The sequence below is a fragment of the Coffea arabica genome, chromosome 2c, assembly GCF_036785885.1.
Source record: "Coffea arabica cultivar ET-39 chromosome 2c, Coffea Arabica ET-39 HiFi, whole genome shotgun sequence".
NCBI lineage: Eukaryota > Viridiplantae > Streptophyta > Magnoliopsida > Gentianales > Rubiaceae > Coffea > Coffea arabica.
The window spans coordinates 15,221,677-15,235,895 of record NC_092312.1 but is presented as its reverse complement, the minus strand read 5'-3'; the positions used below and the strand labels follow the sequence as shown (position 1 = coordinate 15,235,895).

Here is a 14,219-nt window from a genome sequence, read left to right as displayed (position 1 = left end):
CGAAGTTAAAAGACGCTAATGATCTTTACCAGGGCAAACGACCTTTATTGTTTATTTTGTTGATTTAGAAAACAACCCATCTTTGATTGAGTCACCGTCGTCGCTGGAACGTACCCAACTCATACTCTAGAATGACCTTGAACTTTGATCGCCTCTGATCATCCCATTTTTATGGAAACCCTCCTGATTTCCTGCTTCTGCACGTATTCAATGTGCATGTGTATGTCTCTAAGTGCTTGTCTGCAAATTTTTCTTTTTTTCTGGTGTTTTTTTGGGGAGGGGGGGGGGGGGCGGGTGGAACCGGAGATATGAAAACAAGGACGAGAGCGACAAATTTCAACAGCATATTTGCTTCGCAATTTTTATACAGGAAGACTGATAGGCTTGGACAGTGTACATATAGCCCATTCCGTCAACACTAAAAGAAACAGAATACTGCACACCATCTTAGCAGGCACGGTTTGGACATTTTCCTTCGATAAATCGCCTTTCCCCAACTGTAACCATGAACAGAAGCAAGAGCGAGTTAGAAACTCTGAACACAGACCAATCTTCCATTTTTCGACATCAACTTGTACAACTCAAACATATGGTTTGGCTGGTTATGCCTAACATAACTCAATTTCATTACAATCCGAAAAAGAATGATCGTCTTTTTCTGGCATTCTAGGAATACAATTCCCCCTCACCCATTTAATCAGAAATTTTACATGCATTTGCAAGACTCCCAAACTGGCAAGACAAATCACGAATCTTGTTTGAAATAAAATTCTTAGGCACCAAATTAGATACATTGATCAAATCATATACTCTTTTCTCTATGCATAAGCATTTCATCAGATTTACATCCTAAATAGGGAAACCCAGAAAATCCTAATCGAATTCAGACCATGGAAGTAGAACGTTGCTGCAAATGTCAGTGGAGACAGCCGTGGAAGGGCTAGTCAGCATAAGAATCTGGCAATGTCCACAGTCTAGTGGTATGCAAAGAGCACCTAACATTTCCCTCCAAAGAAACTGACAGAATGGACTGGCTGAATACTTTCAGGAGCTGAGCAGGTTAGACTAGAACAAAATTTTTAGTTTGGTGGTTTCTGGTACACTTTATTTATTTATTTGACTAGCTAGAGATAAATTTATGGCACTTTAAAATTAATTGTTGCCTTTCTTTTTGTCTTATATTAATATTATCTCGTTTAGTTTGATGGTTAGATTCTGAGGAAGGAAATATACACAATTTTCGTTTCATGCTCAAGTTCTTTGATCCATTGCAATTTTGATTGAAACTATAGGGATGATTAATTGATGAATCTGTACGTTTTAGGGAAGATGTCGAAAATTGTGGTACTAGCAGCCTATTACATTGTGGCCTGTAGCCTATGAGACGGATTGTTGGGAGAAGAATGGAAAAAAAAAAAAAAAGAATTTTAAGGTTTGCAAACAAATTCTTGTCTTTTAACTTTTACCCCAAACTGAATGTGCAAAATAAATTATTGTCTCTTCATTTTCGCTTGAGCCTTATGAAATAAATAAATTGTATAGAGCTCTTCAACTATTCGACATGTCATACAAAAAATATTCGACATGTACGCGTCCTATCCGCGTAGCATACGCGTTGTATCCAACCAGTACTATATATACCTTTGAACAAAATTGAGCAACCGTACCTGATGTATTGGAACATATTTATTTACACTCCCAAGACGTGAAAACTTCTGAAAATCATTCTCTATTTTCCCTCCTCCGCCGACTGAAGCGGTAAAAATCATCACCTGTGCAATGGTAAATCAACTATGGCTTTTCCCTTCTTCTAATGCATTATGGTCTCATATTCTGGATAGGTTGTTTTCTTCCTTTTCACAATTTTAAATTGTTCTGTTTTTTTTCCTAGTATTTGTTTAGCATAGTTATTACGTACGATAAAGCACTCATCTTGAAATAATCTAGCTCCATGCCCCTTGATATCATAATCAATTAACTAAACAGGGATATTTCTTATCTTTTATGTCCTTAAATTCCCCATTATGTTTCGAATTGAAGGTTGATGGCAAAGTCCTGTGACTTGTTCTTGTTAGCATGCCTAGCTCTCAATTTCTAAATCACTAACCAGAGGAAGAAGGTGAAATTTAATCGTCAATTCACGTAGCGTTCATCCATAAATAAGGTGTCAGCATGCATGCATGCACGTAGTAGCATGGCTACGCAGTATTCTCCTGAGGTATGAGTTTGCTCCATCTTCTGTTTCTCATTTTCCGTTATTAAATCTTTAGTCGAATGTGTTGCAATTCTCTTTTTTTTTTTTCAGTTTTTGCATAGAATATACTATATAGATTTGGATGTGCAACATCTTTTGGCATGGGAAACTGTCTCACTTCTTTCGCCAACCATTTGGTATTTGAATAGCCTGATGCCACTTTTTTTATTTTTTTTTCTGATACTTGGATATGGCTGGTTAATTCTTCTCCATGACTCCCTCCCTCTCTCTCCCTCTCTCTCTCTGTCTCTTTTGTTGGGTGTGGTTGGGGGGGAGGGGGTGGAAGAGCATTGAAAGACGAGCAAAAAAAAATTTTTTTTTTTGGGGTTTCAGAATTAGAGGGAATAGTATAATCCCTACTGATTTGGTCAGTTTCATATTGATCTCACTCTGTTCAACAGTCCCATACTCCCATCATGTAGAATGGGTAGTTGTGTCTACTGTCTCGCAGCATTTGTTTTGGCCTTCTCGCTCAATCCCCAGACTTCTTGTTTTACTTAAACAAAATTAGATCATAAACCAGGGTCACTAATGTCTAGTACGTGTATGCAATCCACAAAGTATATAGCTGATGACATTCCCCCCCCCCCCCCCCAAAAAAAGATAAAAAGTAAAAGAAGATGTAGAATCAGCATACAAATGGAAAAATGAAAAGAAGAAGAGGAAAAGCTCAGGGATTGATCCATAAATTTGTACAAAACCTACAGTCCTAGCCGATAAAATTAACGATTGCGATTACTCTTAAGTGGATTACATAATATAGTCGAGTAGAAGTCTACTATAATCATCAAACAGACGTTTCAATGTTTAGATGCTATTGTGCCAAAGGACACTCCAAAGCGAAATTTTGTTAACCTTTCCGATCCCGGTAACACGGGAAAAAAAATTACATGAATATTTATAAACCATTGTCTTCCTTTGATCAGGTGTCAGACTTTGGCAATTATTTTTCTTCTCGATTAAGCATGTTTTCGCACCGATGAAGTGATTCGCTGGTGAAAAAAGGAAATTAATGCTACAAGAAAACATAGAGATGCTGGAGAAGCTACGGAGAAAATTAGCTTCTCCTTAAACTTATTTACTCAAAAGATAAAAAGGCGGAATAATACCGCAGGAGATGGAAGCAATACAGAGAACGAGCTTTCGACTGCAGCATTATACAGTTCAAAGTGGAGTTAAAAGATTGAATCTACCACAGGCCTTAAATCCAGAGTCTCAATTTTTTTGATTAACATAAAAATCAACAATGCTCTTTCTACTCTATCTGACAGACACTCTCTTAATTAAGAAGAGTTATTCCCTGGGTTGCCACACCTGGCCTGCACTGCCAATGTTTTTGCAATATGTGGGCAAGCGTCGTTGGCCCCAAAGAAAAGTCCTTTATCCATTGGAATTGTGCACTCCTTCTTCCCTTTGCAATACTGTTCAAATCCACCGAGAAAACAAGTTAGCAGCAATCACATTTTTATTGGAACAGTCATCATTAGCATCAGCGATCGAATATATTAACTCCTGGTCATTCAACGGGGTTCATTACATTTACCTAGTCGTGCTAGTGGATTTTTTTTTTTTTTAAATTTACCTGTTCAGCAATTTGGAGGGCATTTGGCGCATTGCACTCTCCAATAGCAAATGTTCCACAGACTCCATAAGGATCACCAAAGCTTGCAAATTCAATTGCTTTGATTACTTTGTTGCCAGGACAGTTTAGATGAGCTCCTGATGTGATATTCTCCACAACTGCGCGCATTTGGTCTCCAGTCCTTACCCATGATTTCACTTGGGGTGGGTGATATTCGGTGATGAAGCTGCAAATGGTATCTCTGTTGACTGTTACGAGCTTGATTTCTCTTGGATCTCCTCCGGTTTCCTCTAGAACAACTAGGAGATTCTTAGTTTGCTTCAAGAAAGCTCTTGGAATATGGTACCTGAATAAGGGGGAAAAAAAAAGAATTACAACGTATTCTTGATAGATTCTTAAGTTAGTTACAACTAGCTAGTTTCATTCTTGATCGAAGGTACAAGAAGTAGTAGGATTATACTTACTCAGATTGAGTAGGTTGCCCCAGGGGAGAGAGGAAAGATACCCAATAGCGACCGATGTTTCTGCCGTTGACCCAGATCATCCCCTTGGCCATTTTATCCATTTGGATGGCAACTGGACCATTGCCCTCTGGAGCATCAAAATATGTCTGAAAATTAAACACACCGATTCATTAAGGGCATTGCTCCTTGTCTTTTTTGTTTCTGGACTACTAGCAAGATTCTGTTCTAGAGTTGCGCATTTGCCTTGTTTAAATTCGAAGTGCAAAAACACTGCTACTATTCTTTTTATTACCTTGTACCATGTAAGGGGAGCATTTACCCCGCCTAAGTTTCCTGCTGCGTTTAACTTCTTCCAGCCCACTTTGCTTGAGCCTTCTTCAGTGAAATATTGGAGCCTTTCTCCATTTAAGCCAACCTGGTGCTTCCAATTGTTCATTGTGATGTCAAGTGTACCAGACATCAAACCTTGGAGTGTCACAACTCGTGGTCCAGCAAACCTCTTCTCCATGTAGGCTCCGCTATTCTGTATCAATGAAAGAACGTTCTCTGTCAGGGAAAATTTCTGCGGGGAACAAATTGATTTTAAAGTTGCAAGAGTAACAGATATACCGGAAATCCAACAGTCATTCCCAACAATGAAATCTCGTTAACACCAGGTTTCAAGCTAATAGGTTTCTGGAATACAAAGCTCTTCTCGATGTTGTTTCCATGTTGGAATCCTGAAATTGAGCATGAACTTAGCTAATGGTAGATTCAATTCTTGTATTACTACAAGTCAAGCTTCTTTCTTTTGGTGTTCTGAATTTTCGTTTACCTATGTACTCTCCATTCACAAAAGCAAGCAATGCGTGACCAAGACTCAAAGCCTGGAGGACTGGGAGAACTCCAGCCTTCATTGGTAAGTCGCGTTTGTCAAAATGGATGCTGCAATAATTGTTATGAAACGTTATAAATCATGACGTTCACAGAAATATTTTTGTAGTATATACACCTCAGTATATGTGGTTCTACCAAGGCCTTTTTGCATTTTGAGTTATATTTGAGTCTCTTGTGGTGTGCGTGTGTGTATATATTGTTTTATCTTCTATAGGCTTGTTTAAGATGTCACAATTACCTGGTGCGGTACCAGGCATAATCTGAAGTATCCTTTGTCAGACCGTACAGCTCCAATGGTGCCTTGCTCTCCTGTGACAACTGGTCCATGCTTGGGATGCTTTCTGGAAAAAATTCCCAGTCAAGAACTCCCACCTTGCTTGATTCTTCGAAGTTTCTTGAGTTGTGTTGTGACGCAATCTGTTCGTTTTTTTTTTTTTTTTTTTTTGTTAAAACCCCAAAAAGAAATGGAAAGATTTTTAGTAAAAGTCACTGTTCCGTTAACTGGGGGACTTTAGGGGGCGAGACAAGGGAACATAAAATTACCGTTACAGTGTTGTAAACTACAGTCTTGCAGTCTGGCAGGATGCTAATGGATTTTGCAGGCAAATAGTAATCCACACCCCTAAAACTTATCGTGGCTGGAGTTGTTGTACGATTGTTAATCAAGAAAGCAGCACAAACATTCTGAACATTGGGATTGTCGTATGTTATGACCTGCAGAGAAGAACGTACATATATTTTTTTATTGTTTCTTCTGGACTAGAAAGTTTAACAAGAGACTCTTACTTACCATGGCGTTTTTCTACCTCTCTCGATCAACTTAAATTCTCAATTACCTGTAAGTCCTGTTCAATCTGCTGTACGCTTGGAGTGCCCCAAAGCAAAGCCTTTTTGGACAATCTTAAGGCCCTGTGCAAGTCTCTGAGGTGACCGAATTTGGGTTCCCTGGGCAGGCCTGAATGGAAAGCGAAATGAATGTCATTGTGTATTTGATCACTTGGTTCCTTGAAACTATTGAAATTACGCTTATGGACGCTAACCGTATTCATCCAAGGGAGCCTCATCATAGTAGCGAGTTGTCACAAAGGAAGAGCTTGTTCGACCAAAATTTGTTCCGCCGTGGTACTGCATGCAAGCGCAAGGTTGTTGAACAACATAATCTCTTATTTGGGGGTTCTTAGGAGGTGCTACTAACCATGTAGTAATTGTTAAGGGTTCCATTCCTGGCAAAGAAGAGAGCTACAGCAAAGGCAATATCTTCTGCTGCTCTTTGTGCTGGAGGATCACCAAATGTCCTGTACCTGTAATCACATCAGCATTCATACTTTTTAAGTCAGACATATTTAGGGATGATTCTCGAAATTAAAATGAAGGCTCCAAAAATAATTCTCTAAATGATTCAGTAGTTTTTAACTTGAATTCTCATAATTTTTGAATGATTCAGTAGTTTTAAGTATACGCCAATGCTTGCTTTCAACACCATTTATAGTACACTGATCATGACACTGATAGAAAGCTTGTTAACGGCTCAATTACAGGTTAATACTTACTGAGCGGTCCAGTTCTCGGTCCAGAGGGTAGGCTTATTTGGACCATTTGAACCACGGAATGTCTCTCCGCAGTGCCTTCCGTTGCAGGTACTAATCTATAAAGACGGCCAAACCCTGTTAGTCGGACGAAACGGAGGAAAATGCAAGGCGTTTTTCCCTGAAAGAAGCTTTTTTTGGATATAGGGCCGACAAGAACATACCACTGTCGGAGGGGCATCCTTCTGTTTGCACATGACCCATGGGACTTGATCATACAGACTCACAGCCATATTTGCTGCCCAGTCGACATATTTCTTGCCCAGATCCCTATATGCAAGTTGGACGTTGTTGTATTCGTTCTCAATCTGTAGGGGCAAAAAATGGAAAAAATATGGAATGAACTGAGGAAGGACGATAACCACGCTCGTTCAGGTGTGACGTTTTAAAAGATATTGTAGGTAACTATTGAGAAAAGAATTGCAGGATACGAAACAAACCTGAGCCATAATGATAGGACCACCCTGAGGTGCAAATAACTTATTCTTTTTCATCAAATCGATGATGGTATCAGTATATCTTTGCATGTGGTGCTGGAGGCCAAAAAGTAGTAGGTGAAGCAATCTCCATGAAATTGAAATGTGTTAAATAACAAACAGTGAGATATGACAGATAAGTTTGTGGATGAAGGTTACCATGAATGGTTCATTGTAAGAGCGGAATGTGATGTTTGGGACCTCTCTCAACCAATACGGAAATCCTCTGAGCAAGAACAGCAGTTTCAAAAAGGAATGTACATCATCTAGGAAAAACACACAAATAATTGAAGAAAACTGGCAGTGTACACGTACCCTGCATTCCATTCGGCCTCAATATAAGGTCCAACTCTGAGAGTCACGTACAGGCCTTGCTCCCCGATCATTTTAATGAATTTGACAATATCATTGTTGCCATCAAAATTGAACTGCGTGCGTGCGTTCCAGAGAATCATGCAATATTTTATGATTAGTCGCTTATTCAAGAGGGAAATGCTAATGAGGCATCTTCAGCCCAAAAAAATAAATTTTTTTTTTGAAGTGGTTTACCTGGCCCTGAACAGGCTCATGGAGATTCCAGAATACATAGGTCTGGATTACGTTTAAACCTCCTTCTTTAGCCTGTTGTATGAGCTCCGGCCACATCTGAAAATCCAAGCAAAGTTGAGTAGTGGTATTTAAATGTGTAGTTACATTTAAAATATCCAATACGTACAGCGCAAGAGTAACGTATGTTGGAGAATGTTGTTGTTACCTCAGGAGGGCTACGGGGATAATGAATTGAACCGGAGAAGAGCAGTTCTCTGCTACCGTCGATGATGATTGAGCGGCTGTCATAGGTGACTGTCTTTTTCTTTCTGCCAACCCCAGCAGCAGAAGATGCTAACAGCAAAAGGAGTGCCAACACAAGGATTCGATAGTGCTGATGAGCCATAATTGAGTACTTATTTTTTCCTTTTGCACAAAGAAATTAACAGGAAAAAATAAATGGCTGATCAGATTGGACGCATTCGCCGGCTAACAGATGAAATGATCTTTTGTTTTGTTTTCTTGGTTCTCGTTTGAGATTTTTTTTTTCTTTTTTTGAGAACGTTAAAGTGGGCCAAGCCAAAAGCAGGAAGAGAGCTATAACAGGACCTCTTCCCCCTAATCTGAGAGGAAGTGCCCAGCAGCTGTCTTGTAGATTTTGCCTGAAACCACCAATGTTATAGAGAACCGTCCGGTAAATGTAAGGCCTTGCAGGATCTTTCGGATTCTCACTCTCATTTCTTTGACTTCTCATCCGTTGCTTGCGCTTTATTTTCTTCTCTTTTTTTTCTCTTTCTTCTTCTTCCAAAATATGAAGAAAAAAAAAGGGATTGCATTTTTCACATGTTAGTTTAACAAAAAAAAAAAAAAAAAAGTTAAAACAAAGCACTGATCTCCGACCGTTTGCCTGATTATGTTATGTCTGAGGTGATTAGTTAGAAGCATGTATGGATGGACGAGTTTTGTCCATCGATCTCACAACTTGGTCCGGTCTTTAACCGTTTTTCCTAAATGGCGGGAAATGTTGGAGTGATACCAGTCATACTAACGGACTTCTTGTTGCCAAAAAAAAAAAAGAAAAAGTGTTAACCAATAGACTGCGGAATTATTTTCATAGTGTAATATTATGCTCATGCTAAATTATTATTTCGTATTATTGTGATATAAATACATAGTAGTAGCATATTTTACTACGCCTATGTCTATGCCAAAGTTTACGGAAATATTTGTAAATCTGAAAGTGACTATGATCGCTTGTGTTGCGGTAAAAAAGGATCTCGAGGGGAATCTGTCCGAATGGGAGCTGCAATACAAATGTGTATGTTTCTCGCGATACCGTCCGCCATTTAAGAACCAAAATATTGAAGTTTATATTCCATCCATGGCACCCAAGTGTTTTGAAACCCGGGTTGAACTTACCGGTTTGACTGGTTAGACCACAAACCGGTCGTGGTTCCGATCTAATTTATGTTTTGGGTCGATTGGACTTAAGAACTGGTGAGAATCATATGAATCGTGCGAACTGTTTGAATCGAAATGAACTCTTGAACTGGAAAATTTTTGTTTTGGCATAATTAAACTGAAAAAAAATATATGTTCTTCGTAACTCCAAAAACTAGTCATCAAGTGCTACATCCACTCACTTTCTTCTCGTCTTTTGCCTTTTATCAAGTTTTCATCTTTCCTTTCTAGTTTTTTGACTTCATCTAGTCTCAAAAAATTTTTTTAACATGGTTTAAAGTTTCAATTCACAATTTCTAATTCCTAAAACCATGAATTTTGTTTTATTTCAAAATACTGTAGTATTCTTCGGTAGGGTTTAAGATTATATTTTGGTAGACATGATTGAGATGAAATTTATTTGTTTGAACTTATAATTTAAAATATTTATCCGTGAAAGTCCAAGTTCTTTAAAAATATTAAACTTTTTATCAAATAAAATCTCAAATTAGTCCATTGAATATCTTATCATGCACATATATATTTATATAATTTACTTTTAGAAAAATTCATTGCACGAGGGTTGAATCGATCCAACTGATTGAACCGCAATCCGAACATCTCATCAATTCAATTAATTGTTCAAGTTTCAAAGCATTGAATGCCATAGTCTAGATCCAAATTCATGATATCTTCCTCTTGGTGAAATCTCATAAATAAGTAAAGCCTTAAAAAAAGTGCTACACTATTATTTTAAATAATCTTGTCAAATAGTCTTCTATCCAAACACATTCACTGTCAGTTTTTAGGTGAATTTTTTTTTTGAAAAAACAAAACTATATTATTTTTCTTTTTCCTTAAGATATAATGTATTTTAGATGAAAATAATTGAAAAATGTACTAAGAAAATATTTCAAAATTTTTTTCCAAGAAGACATAACAATTAACAAGCACTTCTCTAGTCTAGGATAGCAATTTGTGAGGCTTAAAACTACGAAACTCCACGTTGGGCCAAATTCGAAGGATGGGTGGGTGGACTGGCGGAAAACCGGATAAAGCAAATTGGCAAATTTAACTCCAAATAAACTCAAAATTTCCCTCCAAAACCCAAATCAAACCACCCCCACGCCACCAAAAAAAAAAAAAACCGCCAGCCCTTCCATTTTCATTATCAGGTGGTACAGGCTCCAGTCTCCATTCCCCATCTTTGTTTTCTGTTTTACTAGGAGACCGCTGCGAGAATAGAGATGTCCAAGTCTAATGGCGAAGACGACCTGGATCTGCTCCTTTCTCTCCATGATAGGGTTTTGGAAACCCCGCCTGCTTCTCCTGCTCCTTCCTCCCCTTCTCCAGGTGGGCCCCTACGCTATCCTCTGATATATAACCGGAGCATAAAAAGATCAGTAGTGGGATTTGCAAAATGTGCTGGGAGGAAATCGAAAATCCGTTTAAGTGGGCTTCTTACATAGCCGGGATTTTTTTTTTTTTTGGGGGCTCTCTTTAAAAAGTTGGATATGCTGATTGACAGGGTATCTATCGGATGACGGGGTGCCAAAGAGCCGGGGCCATGCTGACATGTCAGTTTTTCGAGATGCCGTTCAAGATTGTCTTGATTATGATGTTCAAGCTGCCAAGAAAGCTCTTAAGTCCAACAACAGCTACAAGAGGAACTCGGATGGTGATACTACTGAGGTTGAGAAGTTCTCAGGTTTGAGAATTCGGTATGTCTATCTAGCATTTGATAAAATGACATTCGCCATAATCCTTGAAATGGCCTTTTTTTTTTGTCACTCTTTTCCTTCGAAAAGCTTCTGTAGCTACCGTACATTTCTGTTGGTGTTTGTTGATCAGGTTAATCAGATGAGCCCTAGACTGTCAAAAAAACAACCGCATTGAGCTAACATCTCTCGATGAATTTGGAACTACAAAATGAAATAATTAGAGTTAAGCAGTCTCATCCGTTGAACTGGGCTGCTGTGTTTAAGTATTTTTTTATCAATTTTCTTGATCAGGAATCAAGTTATCTCATCTGTTGAGCTGAGCAACCGTATTTCAGATATCCGGTTTATTCGATTACCGGCCATAAAGTATGTTCAAATCTTGCATAGCTTCCTTGGACTGTCTGATCCTTGCAATTTTGATGCAGTTAATAAGGGAAACCTTGTTGACTTTCAGGAATTTGTTGAAAGGGGATACTCTCTCTGGGTGCTGGGCAACTATTGGAGTTTTAACTGAGAAAGGCAACCAAAGAACTAGTTCTACAGGGAAGCCTTTTGCAATCTGGAAAATTGGTTGTTTGGATGAAATGACTGTTTCTCTTTTCTTGTTCGGTGATGCCTATCAGAGAAACTGCAATGAGAAGGCTGGAACTGTCTTTGGTCTTTTTAATTGCGCCGTCCGCAAGGACAACTCGGTACTCTTTCTTACCTGTTCACTATTAAGTCTTATTAGTACATGGAGGACTTTGAACATAGTGACCCTTTTCTTTCCTTATTTCTTTTAGGAAAATGGATTCTGTCTGAGTGTTTATTCTGCTTGTAACATCTTAAAAATCGGCACTTCTTTGGATTATGGAGTCTGCAAGGGGAAGAAGAAGGATGGGATGGCCTGCACATTAGTCATTAATAAGTAAGTAATCATCTTGTTATCAGAATGTTTACGTTAATTTGATTGGAAATAGTCTATTCAATTTTTAAACATATAAAATCTAGTTCTTTAAAATTACAACTATGATTTTATCACAAGTATAGTGATTGAGATTCTCGGCTACTATTTGTAGTTGCTTAACAAGGGAAATAAAAACTGTTCAGGTTCTGTGTGGCTGTCGATGAAGTGTTTATTTTTGCTAAATGGCCTTTAAAATGTTCTTGTTGATTGGTCTAGTCAAACGGCAAAGAACATGTTTCAGTTTTTTCTTGGCATTGATGTAGAAAAAGGAAGAAGAGGAGATTATTCTGTCTAAAACAACTATGAGGATAGAATTTTCTTATGCTTGACAGAATGATGAATGTATTAGTTCTGTGTTCCTGATCCTAAAATAATTTTTTTTTTTTTTTTGGTGATACACAATTGATGCTCCACTCACTCCATCTATTAAACATGTTATGATCTGCAGACGTAGAGGAATATATTGCACCTACCATAGACAGGTATATGTAATTTTTAAGCTCTCAGTTTTGCTTATCTTTTGGTGATATATTCTGACTTCTTCTCTGTCTTTTTCATTTGATTTTTCTTTTAGAAAACATCAGAAAAATACTCTCTTAAAAGGACAGAGCTCAAAGGAGGGTGAGTCACAACTATCTATGCATAAAGTTGTTGGTTGTCTAGAAATCTACTGGAGGAGATTAGTTTCTTGAACTATGACAGTTTTATTTGCCTTTCATTTTTCAGGAATTTGAGGACAGCCTTCAGGGATCCTCTGAAGCCAGAAGGAATTTACTTGGTCAATCCTTCAGTTAATGGAATAAAATCTTCAAAAAATCAAGCACCATTGAAGTTATTGTCTGTAGATGGGTTGAAGAAGGCCTTAAGGTTTGTTTGGGAATTGGTAGATCATGTAGAGCTACTCAGAGATTTTCAGTCATCAGTAGGATAATTTGGAACTGTCAACTCACTCAATTGTAGACAAGCCTTCATTAATCTTATTTTCTTTGTGCTATTGACGTCATATAAATAGGACCATGAAATTTAGGAAATTGATAATTAGTCAACATAATTTTTGTGAGACCCATTCCTACTTTGTGGTAACCATCTCCATACTCTGGTGTTATTTGTCAAGTTATAGGCTTTTGACTTCATTTTCCATTGCCTGCAGTATATTTCAGTATTACTTGGAAATACCTTTTACTTCTGCTTGGATGACTGATCTGGAGAGATGATTGTGCATGTTAGAACTTCAGGCTGAATTTTGAATTTACTCTGATGTTGTTGCTAACAAAAAGAAGTTGTATTCATGCAGTAATGCAGGCAAATTAACAACTAATGTGTGTTCGCAGGGGATTCGATTCCTTGCAGAAGTTACAGGTTGGGCATACATACATTTTGTGCTCTAGAATTTGATGCTTAGGGTTTTTCTCTTTTTAACTTTTTCCCTCTTCTCAGCTACAGGAAAATTGAGTCCAAAAGAACCGCTAAATAATTCGAACAAAAGGTAAATTGAAAAATTGGGATGCAAGATCTCTTTGTTTGCTTTGTTTCGGGTACACCATTTTGCTGAAGATTTTCTACCATTTTCAGGTTATCAACTTCAACGAAAAAGGGTCGTCAGATAGAAAAATCATATGAAGAACCAGAAACGAAAAGGGTAAAATTGTCGCAGAGTCAAGGAGAGAGAGTGAATTTTGTTGGAGAAAAAATGATCGAATTAGATTTTGTTAGTTCAGATGAAGAAGTTTGAGTCCTAAGAGATGAGCATGCTTGGACGTAGATTACTAATCATGATTCATTTGGTGACTCAACTTTCGGAAATGAGTAATATTTACTCTTGAAGGAAACTAATAATAATGTTGAGCAGAAAGTTGTTAGATTGTCGAGTGCCATATTGCACTGGCTGGCGTCTTGCGACCAAACAAGGCGGTTTTGTGTTGGAAGCACTATTATGCATCAAAGATGGATGTCAATTAGGGTTTTCGGAACAATATCACCGGAATTGGAACTATTTATGTCGCATTTGCACTCCCCTTTGGGGTATGTCATAGACGCTGCTGCAGTTGTGTCGATATTTTCTACCTTATAAATTACAAAAAAAAATTATCTCTGGATTCAAGATAATCAATTGGTTCCACAGATAAGTGAAAAAATTTTCAGGTCTGATCTTTATGAAATCCTGTGAAGTACGTTTAGGATTAGGTGGCCAAAAACAAGTGCTAACTCAGGGGAAAAAATTAAGGAGAAAAAGGTTTGCGTTTTTGTTTGTCAATTGTCTATTCTTACTTCTATTGTTAGGCCATGAGGACTATGTGTTTTTAGGATTAGATCGCCAAAAACGAGTACTAACCCGAAAAAAAAAAA

General features: G+C 37.9%; 2 protein-coding genes across 5 annotated transcripts; one reads left to right on the top strand and one right to left on the bottom strand.

Annotated features, from left to right (window-relative positions):
- Positions 1-3,389: 3,389 nt before the first annotated feature.
- Positions 3,390-8,357, bottom strand: LOC113723981 (beta-galactosidase 13-like). The gene is made up of 18 exons (XM_027246937.2): positions 7,993-8,357; positions 7,788-7,883; positions 7,554-7,666; positions 7,398-7,464; positions 7,203-7,295; positions 6,927-7,070; positions 6,727-6,821; positions 6,372-6,477; positions 6,217-6,301; positions 6,013-6,131; positions 5,720-5,890; positions 5,415-5,593; positions 5,115-5,224; positions 4,910-5,019; positions 4,593-4,823; positions 4,301-4,446; positions 3,837-4,182; positions 3,390-3,675 (listed from the first exon to the last, which is right to left on the bottom strand). Exons 1-18 carry the CDS (start codon positions 8,170-8,172, stop codon positions 3,538-3,540), a joined length of 2,529 nt encoding a protein of 842 aa, XP_027102738.2. The 5' UTR covers positions 8,173-8,357; the 3' UTR covers positions 3,390-3,537.
- Positions 8,358-10,227: 1,870 nt separating this feature from the next.
- Positions 10,228-13,979, top strand: LOC113723979 (uncharacterized). Of its 4 annotated transcripts, none has more exons than XM_072074519.1 (11): positions 10,228-10,559; positions 10,735-10,927; positions 11,219-11,293; positions 11,382-11,619; positions 11,710-11,834; positions 12,322-12,355; positions 12,448-12,494; positions 12,600-12,740; positions 13,168-13,232; positions 13,317-13,359; positions 13,446-13,979. In XM_072074519.1, exons 1-11 carry the CDS (start codon positions 10,454-10,456, stop codon positions 13,603-13,605), a joined length of 1,227 nt encoding a protein of 408 aa, XP_071930620.1. In that variant the 5' UTR covers positions 10,228-10,453; the 3' UTR covers positions 13,606-13,979. The 4 variants fall into 4 exon arrangements, with proteins under 4 accessions (XP_071930620.1, XP_071930622.1, XP_071930621.1 ...); XM_072074518.1 differs by having other exon boundaries at positions 10,232-10,559; positions 13,311-13,359; XM_072074521.1 differs by lacking the exon at positions 13,446-13,979 and having other exon boundaries at positions 10,229-10,559; positions 13,205-13,232; positions 13,317-13,358.
- Positions 13,980-14,219: the final 240 nt, after the last annotated feature.

Coding starts and splice junctions, on each gene's coding strand:
- LOC113723979 (XM_072074518.1), top strand. CDS start 10,454: ATGTCCAAGTCTAATGGCGAAGACGACCTGGATCTGCTCCTTTCTCTC. Junction 11,620..11,709: donor CCGTCCGCAAGGACAACTCG/GTACTCTTTCTT, acceptor TATTTCTTTTAG/GAAAATGGATTCTGTCTGAG. Junction 13,360..13,445: donor CTAAATAATTCGAACAAAAG/GTAAATTGAAAA, acceptor TACCATTTTCAG/GTTATCAACTTCAACGAAAA.
- LOC113723981 (XM_027246937.2), bottom strand. CDS start 8,172: ATGGCTCATCAGCACTATCGAATCCTTGTGTTGGCACTCCTTTTGCTG. Junction 5,891..6,012: donor AGATTGAACAGGACTTACAG/GTAATTGAGAAT, acceptor TCTTCTCTGCAG/GTCATAACATACGACAATCC. Junction 4,183..4,300: donor GGGCAACCTACTCAATCTGA/GTAAGTATAATC, acceptor CCCCTTATTCAG/GTACCATATTCCAAGAGCTT.